Here is a 14,581-nt window from a genome sequence, read left to right as displayed (position 1 = left end):
CACTGAGCCACCGTGCCCCAGGTCACTACAAAAAGAGTTGGTTTGTCTTCCATCTTTCCCTCCTTGCTGTCCTCTTCTGCTCTTCTGTCCCGCCTCGCCTGATATATCCCTGTCTCACCTTCACCTTTTCTCCCTTACATCATGTCAGCGCCAGCCTTCCAGCCTTCCTTCCCTTTTTCCGTCCTTCCTTCCTTCCTTGCCTTCTTATTTTCTTACTTTTCAGGAACGGTCCCCTTGTTACTCCCAGAACGGTCCTTGGTTTCCCACCTGAGTATAATTCAGGAACGGCCCTACTGACCTCTGCCACAGCCTCTCACACCTCACAGCAAACCATCTCTCTCTCTCTCTCCTTTATACTTTTCTTTCTTTTAATCTACGTTGGTTCTTAGTTAAGAGAGAGAGAGAGAGAGAGAGCTATGACTCCTCTTACCTACCACATCACTAATGAGGTCCAAACAGGTGTATTGACATCCCTAGAATGTGTGTGTGTGTGTGTGTAATTCACCGGGTCGGTCAGGATCACTTGATGGTCGTGATAGTCAGCTTTTACCCTCCCGGAAGGGAGCTGAGAGCTCATATAGTCCGATCTAAGGGCAAGGCTGTGACCTTCCCACAAGCACACACCCATCCCCTTGCTCGAGGAGGACAGTAACCACCCACTTCGTCAGTGAAACTTTTCGCAACCTGAGCGAGGCGCGAACTCCCGTCTACCAGTTGGCAAGCGAGAACGTTACCACTGCACCAGCGAGCGGTGTCCACAGAACCAGTGTGTGTGTGTGTGTGTGATTGAGAGAGAGAGAGAGAGAGAGAGAGAGAGTACAAACAATGCATCAAACTCCTGCCATTGACAAACACATAATACAAACACACAAACACTCACCACAAACCCACAAACACCAAACACACTCCCAAACACACCTGAAAAAAACACATGATAATAAGAACATAAACCCACACCATCATCACCATCACCACCATCATCACCATCATCACCATCACCACCATCATCACCACCATCACCATCACCATCATCGCCACCATCACCATCACCATCATCACCACCATCATCATCATCACCATCATTACCATCACCATCATCACCACCATCACCATCATCATCATCATCATCACTATCATCATCATCATCACCATCATCACCATCATCATCACCATCATCACCATCATCATCATCACCATCATCACCATCATCATCATCATCATCATCATCATCATCACCATCATCATCACCATCATCATCATCACCATCACCATCATCATCATCACCATCATCATCATCATCATCACCATCATCATCATCACCATCATCATCATCACAACAAGGAGGTACATTCAGAGAGCACTACACCCCGTCCTTCCCTGGCCTCATCACACCACCTCCTTATAGTGATGATAAGGACATTCACCACAGTAATCCACATATGGTGTTGTGATATGGTGTTGAGGAGACGTTAGTAAGAAAATATATATATACTGTTTCATTAATCTCTCTCTCTCTCTCTCTCTCTCTCTCTCTCTCTCTCACGCCCCGGGAGCTAGTAAATACAGGTAGTGTGTGCTGTGTTAATTATTACAACAAAACTCCAGGTGAAAACACATTGTAACACCCACTCCACTCCGGCTTTGTGTGTGTGTGTGTGTGTGTGTGTGTGTGTGTGTGTCTACCTTTCTGTTTTGTCTGTCTGTTTTCCTGTCTGTGTCTGTCTGTTAGCTTACCTGTGTGTGTGTGTGTGTGTGTGTGTGTGTGTGTGTGTGTGTGTGTGTGTGTGTGTGTGTGTGTGTGTGTGTGTGTACCTTTCTGTTTTTGTCTGTCTGTCTGCCTTTTTCCCTACCTGCTTGCTGTCTGCCTGCTTCCTTGCCTGCTGGTTACCTCACTATTCTGTGGATGTACTGTATTTTTGTGGTCAATATGTCTCTCTATCTCTCTATCTATCTGTCTGTCTGTCTTTCATCCTACCTACCTGCCTATCTACCTACCAATCAGTCTGCCTTTCTTCCCTACCTGCTCACCTACTGCCTGCCTTCCTGCCTCTCACTCTGTACCTGCTTACGTACCTGCCTTTTTCCCTGCCTGTCTTCCCTTCTACGTCACTACCTGCTTCCTTAACTACCATTCTCTGTAGCTAATTACGTTTTTTCTCCGTCCATCCCTACCTCCCTTGTTTTGCCTCCTTAATTTCCCTTCTCTCCCTCCCTCCCTCTCTCTCTCTTTCTCTCTCTCTCTCTGTAAATTTTTATTCAGATTTTATTTCCCCAATGTCATCCTTGGTCTCCACCATACTCACATATACTCTTCTAGTTAGTCTCACTTGGGCTATGACACCCCCACTACCCTGTACAACAGTATCGCCAATAAGACATATAAGGAGCCTTTGACACAGAGGCAACGCAACACAGAGAAAAGAAGGCGAAAAAAAGTCAAATGAATGTTATAAATGTTGGATAAGTTACATAAGTTTGCCCTCCATGTTTACAGTTTTCTATCTTGTAAGCTCCGCCCCCAAGATGGCGCCTTGCTGTCTCCCTCGACCCACAACACAACAATACCACTGCCCACATCCACGGACCACGTCACCACGGCAACCCTTTTCAGTTACCCCATGATGCGCGAAGGGGTAGATGTTGGTCATTCAGCTCCGCGGCGCCCCTCCGTCTACTAAGCTACTTCAATCCAATCCTCTTTTCTCTCTCTCTGTCTCTCTCTCCTTGTTACTGTTCCTTCCCCCATTTTCTCTGTTGTTCTTTCCCTGCTTCCCCCTTTCCACTCTATTTTTCTTTCCTCTCGTCTTTCTTCCCACGCATGTACATTTTTATCATCCTCTCCCTTCCTCCCACTTCTGCATCTTTCTCCTCTCTCCTTCGGTCCGTCCCCTCTTCTCTCTCTCTCTCTCTCTGCAATACTAAACTGACACAAGTAGCTAATAAGCCTACACGAAGCACTGCTACCTCTGCAACTCTTCTTGATATAATTACAACTAACATTCCTGAGAAAGTAACTCATAGCGATGTTGTGCCGCGTATCATAGGTGAGGCACCACCTTATAACTGTAACTGCAAATATAAGTAAACCTAAACGTCCACCTATTATTATAACCTTCCTATCTATATATTGCCTGCCGCCTTAATTCCGTAAGGGGTGGCCACAAACAAATCGCCTCCATGTCGCCCTGTATCCCCGCCATTTTACTGCCCTGCTCCCAGCTGACACCCCCCTCCCTCATATACTTCATCCCTCCATCTCATCCTCGGCCGTCCCCTCCCTCTCCCCCCCTCCACCTGATTCACATACACTCTCCTCGTCAGTCTCACACTCTCCATCCTCTCCACATGGCCAAACCTTCCCTGACCTGAAAACCTATAGCAATGATGTACTGTGTTGCCACCTACTAAATGAAACCAATCAGTACTATTCTGGCCACTGACAATGTACACACAACCAAAAAACTATCGTTACACCTTCTGCGCGATATAAAATGACACACGAATGAAGGTTTTTGATAACAGCCTCCTCCATTGGTATCCCTGCGTGTGTTTGTTGCATATTTATTATAAGCTATATCCATTGCTTCTCCCATGCATATTTCTACCTCGTCCTATTTGGCAACTCTGTAAGGCTTACCAACCCTAGCGAGACAGCCAGGTTGTTCAGTATGAAACACATCGGACCCCCCTGTAACGATAGTTTTTTTGCTGTGTGTACATGAACAGGTTGATGTTACCCTCAGTGCTGACCACAAGTTTGTACAAATGTGTCGCCCTTGTTACCAGAAAAATACCACGCCCTGCTGCCCCTTGCATTACCCATGACATGTCCTGCCCCTTGGATTACTGATGACATTCAAGAAATAATACAAACACGGCATCACACACACACACACACACACACACACACACACACACACACAAATAATAATAATAATAAAACTAAACAGGTTCAACATGTCAGTACAGGAAAGTTACAGGGATTTAAAGACAAGAGCCAGATCACTTAATAACCCAGCTAAACACCAATATTATCACAATGAACTCTCAAACTCCAGAGGTAATACTTCTGCAACATGGAAAATACTCCAAGACATAATACCCAACAATAACAACTCCAACAATAGCTTTTTTGATGATCCACAAAGTAAAGCTGAAGAATTTAATAAGTTTTTCACAAACGTAGGTAAACGAACTTTTGAAAATCCCCAGGTGTCTTTGCAGCCAGTACCATCATAAATCCTGCATCTGCCAGACCTGTCACTGGTACTGGCACAGGCAGCATGACACAATGCCCACCAGACACTGTTGATGTTAACACTGTAATGTTAACAATTAAATATTTACAAAATACTAATCTTATGGCTCATAGTATTTCACTTCGTTTTATTAAGATTCCCTCATCATACTCGCATATTATTTAACCCACGTAATAAATTCTTCAATTGTTACGGGCGTATTCCCTAATGTCTGGAAGAATCCTATAGTCACGCCATTATATAAAAATGGGCACTCAGGTCGTGAGCAATTACCGACCAATCTCACTGCTACCTGTTTTTTCTATTGTTATCGAAAAAATCGTCTCATCTTAAGTAATAACATTTCTTGAGTCAAACAAACGTCTCTCACAAACCCAACACAGTTTCCTTGCTAAGCTATCCACAATACAGCACTCATAATTATCACTGATAATATCTACCATAATATGGATAATAAACACATATCACTTTTAACCCTCTGTAATCTATCAAAAGCTTTCGACAGTGTTAGCCATTCCATTCTTCTCAATAAACTCAGTAAAGTCAATGTTGATAACTTCTGGTTTGACAGCTGCCTTAATAACACACAGTCTGTTCGCATCCAAAACATCAAATCCTCCAAATCAAATGTCACTTATGGGGTACCCCAAGGCTCAATTCTTGGCCCTATTATATTTAGCATATATGTGAACGATCTCTCAGAAAATCTTAACGACTGTGTTTTAGTGCAATATGCTGATGACACTCAGTTTCTTCACAGTGGCAAACTAGATTCTCTTCAGGATATATTGAACAAACCAGGGGAAACCTTGAGTATGGCCAGGGAATATTTTCTTAAAACGGTCTTCTTCTGAATACCATTAAAACGCAATGTATCTTTTTAGGTGCAGGCCAATGATCTCACTAATACCACCTAACACTACTGTTGGATTTGGAGACACAGTAGACCCAGCGCTTATGTACAAAACTTAGGTATATATATGGATTGCTACATGACCTTTGATAAGCATGTAAATGAACTTAGCAAAAGAGTACTGGTCATATTAATATATATTAACAGGATAAAAGATGGCTTTGACAAAGACACTCGACACATCATAGTGCAGGCACTGGCCCTAAGTATGTGGCACTGCAGGCACTGGCACTAAGTATACTACGGCAGTGTAATACGTGGCACTGCAGGCACTGGCACTAAGTATACTACGGCAGTATAATATGTGGCACTGCAGGCACTGGCACTAAGTATACTACGGCAGTGTAATACGTGGCACTGCAGGCACTGGCACTAAGTATACTACGGCAGTATAATATGTGGCACTGCAGGCACTGGCCCTAAGTATACTACGGCAGTGTAATATGTGGCACTGCAGGCACTGGCCCTAAGTATACTACGGCAGTGTAATACGTGGCACTGCAGGCACTGGCACTAAGTATACTACGGCAGTGTAATACGTGGCACTGCAGGCACTGGCACTAAGTATCCTAAACTACGGCAGTGTAATATGTGGCACTGCAGGCACTGGCACTAAGTATACTACGGCAGTGTAATATGTGGCACTGCAGGCACTGGCACTAAGTATACTACGGCAGTGTAATATGTGGCACTGCAGGCACTGGCACTAAGTATACTACGGCAGTGTAATATGTGGCACTGCAGGCACTGGCACTAAGTATACTACGGCAGTGTAATATGTGGCACTGCAGGAAATACCAACTTTCACGTGTGCAGAAACTACACAATTTTGCTGCTAAAGTTGTCGATGGAAAAGCCAGGAAGTGTGACCATGTACTGTACCATGTACTGTACTGTACCATGTACTGTACCATGTCACTGCAGTGTTAAAGGACCTGACATGGCTAAACACCCAAAACAAGATAAAGTTGGACACAGCTGTCAGTCGTCAAATATCCAGCTAATCTCTACCCTGACTGTCTCCTGTCTTTGCCATCGGTGCACAATATGACACAAAGAATTACAAAAAAAAAATAAAATAAAATAATCTGTTCGTTGCTATGGTTAATACGGACTAAGGTGCAAGATCCTTAGCAGTAACAGGGCCAAAGATATGCAACCACCTGCCAGAAAATGTCAAGGAATCACATAGTTTATACATTTTCACAGTTAGACTTACCAGTCACTTACCAAACGCCCCTCAGTAATCTTACTGTACTGTATATCACTAATCAATAATAAACTAGTAAATATGAGGCAAAAATATGATGTAATTATTCACAAACAACAGTTTAAAATAGAAAATGTAATGACATGTAATATATTGAGAACTGTACAATTATAGACTTTTCTATCATGCTCCCTAACACTTATATCTACAGGGTACAATCTTCACGTCTACACTTTGTACTGTTATTGTATACATGATTTATATTGTTATATGAATAACCACTGTTTATGGATATAAACATTATTACTATTTTTATTATTATTATTTACCCCCTGGGGGTAGGAGGGTTTTCAACAATACTCCCCCAGTATCCCTGCTTGTCGTACGAGGCGACTAAAAGGGTTGGTGGTGGGTTAGTGCCCCACCCCGTAAAAAAGAACTAACTAAAAAAGCGAACAAAGCGCCTCGGACCCGGACGGACCATACGTTGACGACTAAGAAACGGACAAAGGACATTCTTAGGGTGGGAACGTGGAATGTGAGAGGAGTTAATGATGAAGTGAAAGAGAGAGAGATTGTTCAGGTGCTTGAGGATGCAAAAGTGGATATATGTGGATTGACTGAAACTAAATGAAATGGTGAAAGGGTGAGAGAATGGGAATATGGTGTAGGTATATGTGCGGGAGTCAGTGAGAATGAGAGGGCAAGAGAGGGAGTATGTCTGATGATAAGCAAGAAGTGGAAGGAGAATATAAGAGAGTATGGAACAGTGGGTGCAAGGATTGTATGGGTGAGGATGAAAGTAGGTATACAAGCGTGGGCGATTGTATGTGTGTATGCTCCAACAGAGGATCGAGTGGCAAGAGTGAAAGATGAGTTTTGGGCGAGAGTAGAAGCATGTATGGACAAGTTTGAGAGGAACGAGAGAGTGTTTTTGATTGGAGACATGAATGGCAAAGTTGGGAATGTACGAGTAGATGGAGTGGTTGGTCAGTGGGGTGTGCCAGCTGAAGTAGATGGGAATGGTAGTGCTTTGGTGGACATCTGTGCTGGTAAGGGGTTGGCAATAGCCAACACCTACTTTCGTCATAAGATGATCCACCGGTATACATGGAGAGTAATGAGGAGGATGGATGGTGAACTTGTTGAACGAAAGGCAATGATAGACTACGTGTGTGTGTGGATGAGCGAATGAGAAGACAAGTGTTGGATGCAAGGGTGTGGAGAGGGTGGGGGAATGGAGTCTCGGACCATCACTTAGTGATGGCCAAGGTAAAGCTGCAAAGAAAATGGTTGAGGAGACGAAGGGGAAGACAGGAGGAAGCAGCTCCTGTGAGAAGAGTGGAGAAATTGCAAGATAGTGAGAAAATGACAGAGTATAAGAGCATAGTGGAAGAAAGATTGGGAAGGTATGAGCTAGAGCAGATGGAAGGGGTGGAAGACGTATGTAAGATATTCACGGAAGAGATAGGCGCAGCGTGTGAGGCGGTTTGTGGAGTGAGGAGGAGATGCAAGGGTGTGCAAGGGACAGCATGGTGGAATGATGAGGTGAAACGAGCTGTGGAACAAAAGAAGAAGGCATATAGTGAATGGTTTGCGAGTAGAGGTAGGGGAGAAGATGAGAGAGAGAAGAGAAAGGTATATGTGAGCAGGAGAAGGGAGGTTAAGAGACTGGTGAAGGAGAGTAAGAAGAAAGTGGATGAAGAGTTTGGGAGGAATCTGAGTGTGAAATGGAGGGAGAGTAAGAAATTGTTTTGGAAGGAGGTAAAGAAAGCAAGGCAGTGTGAAAGGGGAAATAGTAGGGGAGTGAAAGATAGGAATAATAGATTGTTGGTGGAGAAGAGAGAGAAACTGAGGAGATGGAAGGAGCACTTTGAGGATTTGTTGAATGTAGAGAGTGAGAGCAGTGCGAGTATAAGTGGTTGGGGAATGGCTGGGAGAAGGAGAGATGAGAGGAGGGAGGAAGAGATCAGTAGGGCGGAAGTAGTGGAAGCAATGAAGAATATTAAGTTGCGAAAGGCCCCAGGAATTGATGGAGTGTGTGGTGAAATGCTTAGGTATGGAGGTGAGATTGTTGTGGAGTGGATATGGAAGTTGTGTAGATTGGCTTGGGAAGAGGAAAGGGTTCCAGAGGACTGGAAATCAGGTATAATTATTGTTCCTTTATACAAAGGAAAAGGGGAGAGAGAAGTATGTGGTAACCATAGGGGTATTTGCCTTCTTAGTGTGACTGGTAAAATATATGGTAGAATACTCATTGATAGGGTTAGGCATATGACAGAGGAGCTAGTTGGAGAAGAACAAGGGGGATTTAGGAAGGGAAAAGAGTGTGTAGATCAGATATTTGTTCTAAAATGTTTAGTGGAGAAGTATCTAGAGAAGGGAAGGAAAGTGTATGCTGCCTTCATGGACTTGGAGAAAGCTTATGACAGAATAGATAGGCAAGGTATGTGGAAGGTATTAAGAATATATGGAGTGGAGGGGAAATTGTTGAGTGCTGTGAAGAGTATGTATGAGGGAGCTAGGGTTACGGTGCGAGTGGATGGTGAGCTGAGTGAGTTCTTTGATCTCAATGTGGGACTGAAACAGGGTTGTGTGATGTCTCCATGGCTGTTTAATATATACATGGATGGGGTTGTAAAGGAGGTGCAAGGTAGGGCAGTGGATGTGGGGATGGCTCTAATGAATGACGGTGAGATTTGGAAGCTTCCGGTGTTGCTGTTTGCTGATGATACAGTACTGTTGAGTGAAAATGAATGGGAGTTGCAAGGTTTGGTGAATGAATTTGGGACAGTGTGTAGGAAGAGGAATCTGAAAGTTAACATAAACAAAAGTAAAGTTATGGTGTTTGAGAGGAATGAAGTCACAGAGTGTGCAGTGAGGTTGGATGGTAAGGATATGGAGAATGTGAGTGAATTCAAGTACTTGGGTAGTGTGATGAGTAAGGATGGAACTTTGGGGGATGAAGTGCGTGAAAGGGTACAGCAGGGAAGGAAGGTTGTTGGTACACTGAAAGCAGTGATGAGAAATAGGGAGGTGGGTATGGAAGTTAAGAAGTCACTGCATGATAGTATTGTGATTCCTACCCTGACGCATGGAAGCGAGGCGTGGACCTTGCAAGAGGGGAACAAGTCAAGAGTGAGAGCAGTGGAAATGAGTTACTTGAGAGGAGCATGTGGAGTGACGTGGAGGGACAGGTTGACGAATGAAGAAGTGAAGGAACGTTGTGGGGTAGATGTGGATGTGGTTGAGAAGATTAGGAGAAATACACTGAGGTGGTTTGGACATGTGGAGAGAATGGAGAATGAAAGACTGACTAAGAGGTGAGGTGGAGGGAGGAAGAGGGAGGGGTAGACCGAGGATGAGGTGAAGGGATGGAGTTGAGAGGTATATGAGGGGGGGGTGAGTTGGGGGGAGGGTAGTCAAATGGTGGGTGACAGAGCGACTTGGAGGCGTTTTGTCTGCGGCCACCCTTTGCGGGATTAGGGCGTCGGGCTATAGATAGATAGATAGATAATTATTATTATTATTATTTTTCCATCCATCCATCATCCAAACCTACGTTGCCCCATGAGGAGCGTAGGATCCCGGGGCTAGGCAACTTGGTCGTGACATTTAAAATAAGAGTAACCAGCCTAACTCATCCCTGAGTGGCATTACGTGAGCAATCAACCCCAATCATCCCTTGGATATAAACCTTCATCGGTTCAATCCGATTGGAACGCCGTAATTACCCACTAAACCACCAGGTGCCAAAACTTGGTCACATGGTTACCACCCAGCGTAGTAAATGGTTTCCTGATGTACAGGAAACCATTTGGCTTGTCACTCAGTGTAGAGTCACCCACAGGCAGAAGGAAGAGGAAAGAATGAAGGAAAGACAGAAGAGGGAGTGTACAGTCACCCGTAGGCAGAAGGACAAGGAAAGAATGAAGGAAAGTAAGAAGAGGATGGAAGGAAAGAAGGATGGAGGAGAAGAAAGGGCAGACACCCGAGAGCAGCACTATATCGAGTGAGTGGATGGTGAGCGTCCCCACCTACCACAAATTATAATGATTATTACATTATTATTATTATTATTATTGTTGTTGTTGTTGTTCTCCCCTCCCTCCCTCATCCCTCCCTGCCTCCTCCCTTGCCTCACCCCTGGCCAGCCAATCAGAGGGCGGCTGGTGCTAAGGGCAGAGGGAGGCGGACGCTGATTGGCTGAGCCAGTGTAAACACAGCCGCGGCAGCCATATTGCTCCGCCTACTGCCTCTTTACTATTTTCCCTTTTCTCACTCTTTATCACCTTTTCTATCTACCCGCTTGTGTCTGTTTATCTATTTGGTCTATTTTGAGTGTCTATTGGTGGGCTGAGGAGTTTGGGGAAGGGATAGATGGGATAATGGTTGAAAATATGTGGGGATTTTTGCAGCCCTGCGTTTGGCAACACTGTGGTGAAGCCCCGCGTTGCTGAGAGAGAGAGAGAGAGAGAGAGATTTTCCAGTTTACACTGCACTTCTTCGTGACTAGCATCATTTAGTGTTAATTTGCAATAGTTTTTTCACCTTAACTTGGGTCAAAAAGACAAGACTGCACTTCTTCGTGACTAGCATCATTTAGTGTTAATTTGGTCTAGTCCTTTCACCTTAACTTGGCTCATTTTCGTCTTTTTGCAGTTTATTTCACGTAGCTCACTGGCAAAAGACAATACTAAACCTCTCCAGCCTTTTCATGGCACTTCTTCGTGACTAGCATCATCTATAAATATATCCTTACAACTCAGCATTCACGAGGAAGAAGGCGAGGAAGATGAAGAAGAAGAAGGAGGAGGAGGAGGGGGGGGGAAGAGGACAAAGAAGGCGCCATCTTCAGACATGTATTTCCTTAAGTTCAAAAGTCTCTTCTAAGAAAACTAAAATGGTACGAAGGCCACAAATACGTCAGTAAAGAAATAAAATAAATATAAATAAGGCAGCCGAACTGAAAGCATTACTATATATGGAAATAGGATTTAAAAACAACAAAATAAATAATCAACAGATATGAAAATAAAAAGCAAGGCAGGTAGTAATGCCTGATGACTTTCCCACACCAGGTGACACCCACACACACACACACACACACACACACACACACACACTCATATATATGGTTAATCAGGCAGCTGAAAAACTAAAGAAACAAAAATACTGGAATAATAATTCAAATAATGTAAAATATCCACAGCATCATCATCCAATCCTACGTTGCCCCATGAGGAGCTAGGAGCCCGGGGCTAAGCAAGTTGGTGCTGACATTTAAGATAAGAGTGACCAGCCTCATTCATCCCTGAGTGGCATTACGTGAGCAATAAACCCCAACCAATCCGATTGGAGCGCCTTAATTGTCCACTAAACCATGGGTTCTCAAACTTTTTTGGCTGCGACCCCTACAAATTACGTCGATAGATTCGCGACCCACTCCCCCAGCAACAAAGCATTTCTGACAATCACTATAACACATTTCCCTGTCTCCGTGTATCTGCTTGCCTGTCTATGTATGTATGTATGTACGTACGTACGTATGTATGTATGCATGTACGTATGTAAGCTTGTATGGATCTCTCTCTCTCTCTCTCTCTCTCTCTCTCTCTCTCTCACACACACACACACACACACACACACACACACACACACACTTTAAAGGCCGAACAACTTACTATTATTAATGGGAAGAATGGGCTTGCTTCTTGGAGCACAGCATCTCCAGCCTTGGGGCGATGCTGGAAACTGCAACAGGGAGATCATCCTCGACACGAAGTTGTGATCGGTACTTGTTTTTTTTATGTACGTTAGTGCGGAAAATGTAACTTCACAAAGGTAGGTCGATCCGAAAGGCGTCAGTACATTCATTGCGGTCTTGGATAATCCTGGATATTCTTCTGTCACTGATATCCAAAACTTAACCAGTGTTGTCGACTCAAACTTCATCAGTAAGGTTCGATCACTAGAGAGTTCAAGCAGTGCATCCTCCACATCAGATGGTAAGTGACTCCCGGTAGCAGTGAACGGTTGTCGTATCCAGTCATGTTGTTGTAGAGTTGTCTCTTCCGTGAAGTACTTTTTGAAGTGGTCAAAGAGGCTTCGAAGGTGAGTGGCTATGGCTCCTCTCATGTTATCCAAACATGCGTGCAGTTCATTCTCTTCAACGAATTCTTCCAGCAAGGGAAACATTTCAACATTTCCCTCTTCAGATCTCACAGCCCATCGTTCCAGCTTCCTTTTGAATGCATTTACTTTGTCGGACATTGTCAAAATGTTTGTGTTTGGGCCTTGTATTGACAAGTTCAGCTCATTCAGTTTCTCATAAATGCTTGCAAGATATGCAAGTTTTGCTAGCCATGTGGAGTCACACAAATGAACACTGAGTGTGGACCCACATTCAAGAAGAAAGAGGCGAACTTCATCCCTCACCTGATACAGGCGTGTGAGAACCTTGCCTCGGGAAAGCCATCTGGCCTCTGTGTGGAGCAATAAAGCCTCATGGTCCGAACCCATGTCCTTACAAAGTGTGGCAAACAATCTGGCGTTTAGTGGCCGTGACTTTACGAAATCCACTATTTTAATTGCAGTTTCAAGAACACTGTTTAGCTCTGGAACAAGAGCTTTACTAGCAAGAGCTTCCCGATGAATAATACAATGAGTGAAATTAACATTAGGAGCCACGTGCAAGATTTTTCCTCTTAATCCTTTCCTTTTACCCAGCATTGCCCCAGCCCCGTCTGTGCATACACAGACACACTGGTCCCAAGGCAATCCCATCTCACGTAGCTTGCTGTCTAACTCTGTGAAAATAGCATCCCCTGTGCAAGTTCCTTCCAAAGTAGAGCAAAACAACATGTCCTCATTAAGTCTTCCATCAAAACTGTATCTTATGAATACGAGTAACTGAGCAGAATTTGAAATGTCAGTCGACTCATCAACCTGCAAAGCATACCTCACATTCTTCACTCTTTCAGTCAGTTGACACCGAATGTCATCTGCAATGTCATGAATACGCCGCCTTACGGTGTCGTTTGACAGAGGGATAGTGTCAAGGTCACGGGCCACTTTTTCTCCGTGCATAGCTCGACACATTGCCACTGCAGCAGGTTTTATGAGGTCTTCACCAATTGTGTGTGCCTTTTTCTTCTGTGCAATTAGGTATGCAACCGCATATGATGCCATTTGAGCTTCGGCAGGAGTTGTAGTTTTCTGTGTTATCACCTGTTTTTGTCCCTGTAGCTCTTTTTACTTTCGTTGGAAAAAGTCTATTGTCTTTTTAGCATGATCTGGATGTTTGGTTTGCAAGTGTCTTTTCATTTTCGCTGGTTTCAGGCTTTCGTGTGCAAGAACTTCAAAACACAGAACACACTGAGGATGATGAATATCATTAACTGTACAGCAAGTAAATCCATATTGTATGAATTCTTCCTGATATTTTCGGCGCTTGGATTGTCGATCACACAGGTATGTTTTTGCGTTATGTCCGTCATGGCCTTTATTCCCACTTGACGTGCTTGGTTGCTCGGAACTAACATCATCGGATGCTTCAGTGAATGTCTGTTGATGTGTCCTTGCTTGTAGCCTTGCGAATTAGCCACCGTTCCATGGCGCAGGTTAAATAGCAACGATGTCACGAGAATAGAGCTGCTCAAGCCTTACGAACCGATACTGATGGCCTTCTCACAAAATACACGCCGTTACTGAGTGCATATGCCACGTGTAACAACACGAATAACTCTAAAATAAATCGTTCTGAAGTGAGGAAACACATTACAAAGTAGTAACTATTATCAATATTACAAGATTATTAGTGTGGAGTACTTTATACAGCAAAGAAAGCATGCATACATAACGTTGCTTTATGATGCATTACCGAGCATCGGACAGGTCGACCACAGCTGACAAGTACTAGAAGCGTTAGGATGGGTAGTGGGAGGAAGAGGAGGAGGAGGAGGAGGAAGGAGGAGGGGTTGCAGGATCTCGCGACCCCTCAAATTTATGTCGCGACCCCTCTGGGGGTCGGGACCCCCACTTTGAGAACCTCTGCACTAAACCACCAGGCGCAATAATTTGGTTATATGGTTACCACCCAGCGTAGTAAATGGTTTCCTGGTTTACAGGAAACTATTTGGATTGTCACTCAGTGTAGAGTCACAATAAAAAAAAAAAAAAAAAAATCACCAACTCGAA

At 44.0% G+C, this 14,581-nt stretch overlaps 1 protein-coding gene across 1 annotated transcript; it reads right to left on the bottom strand.

The window, feature by feature from the left end:
* Window positions 1–4,260: 4,260 nt before the first annotated feature.
* On the bottom strand, window positions 4,261–13,573 carry LOC145389658 (zinc finger BED domain-containing protein 5-like). The gene is made up of 2 exons (XM_080264882.1): window positions 12,254–13,573; window positions 4,261–4,305 (listed from the first exon to the last, which is right to left on the bottom strand). The coding sequence occupies exons 1-2, from the start codon at window positions 13,571–13,573 to the stop codon at window positions 4,261–4,263; spliced, it is 1,365 nt and encodes a 454-aa protein (XP_080121008.1).
* Window positions 13,574–14,581: the final 1,008 nt, after the last annotated feature.

The sequence above is a fragment of the Coenobita brevimanus genome, unplaced genomic scaffold, assembly GCF_032717465.1.
Source record: "Coenobita brevimanus isolate Jiangsu-jjx unplaced genomic scaffold, ASM3271746v2 jjx.HiC_scaffold_1802, whole genome shotgun sequence".
Taxonomy (NCBI): Eukaryota; Metazoa; Arthropoda; class Malacostraca; order Decapoda; family Coenobitidae; genus Coenobita; species Coenobita brevimanus.
This window is presented reverse-complemented; position numbering and strand designations above follow the sequence as displayed.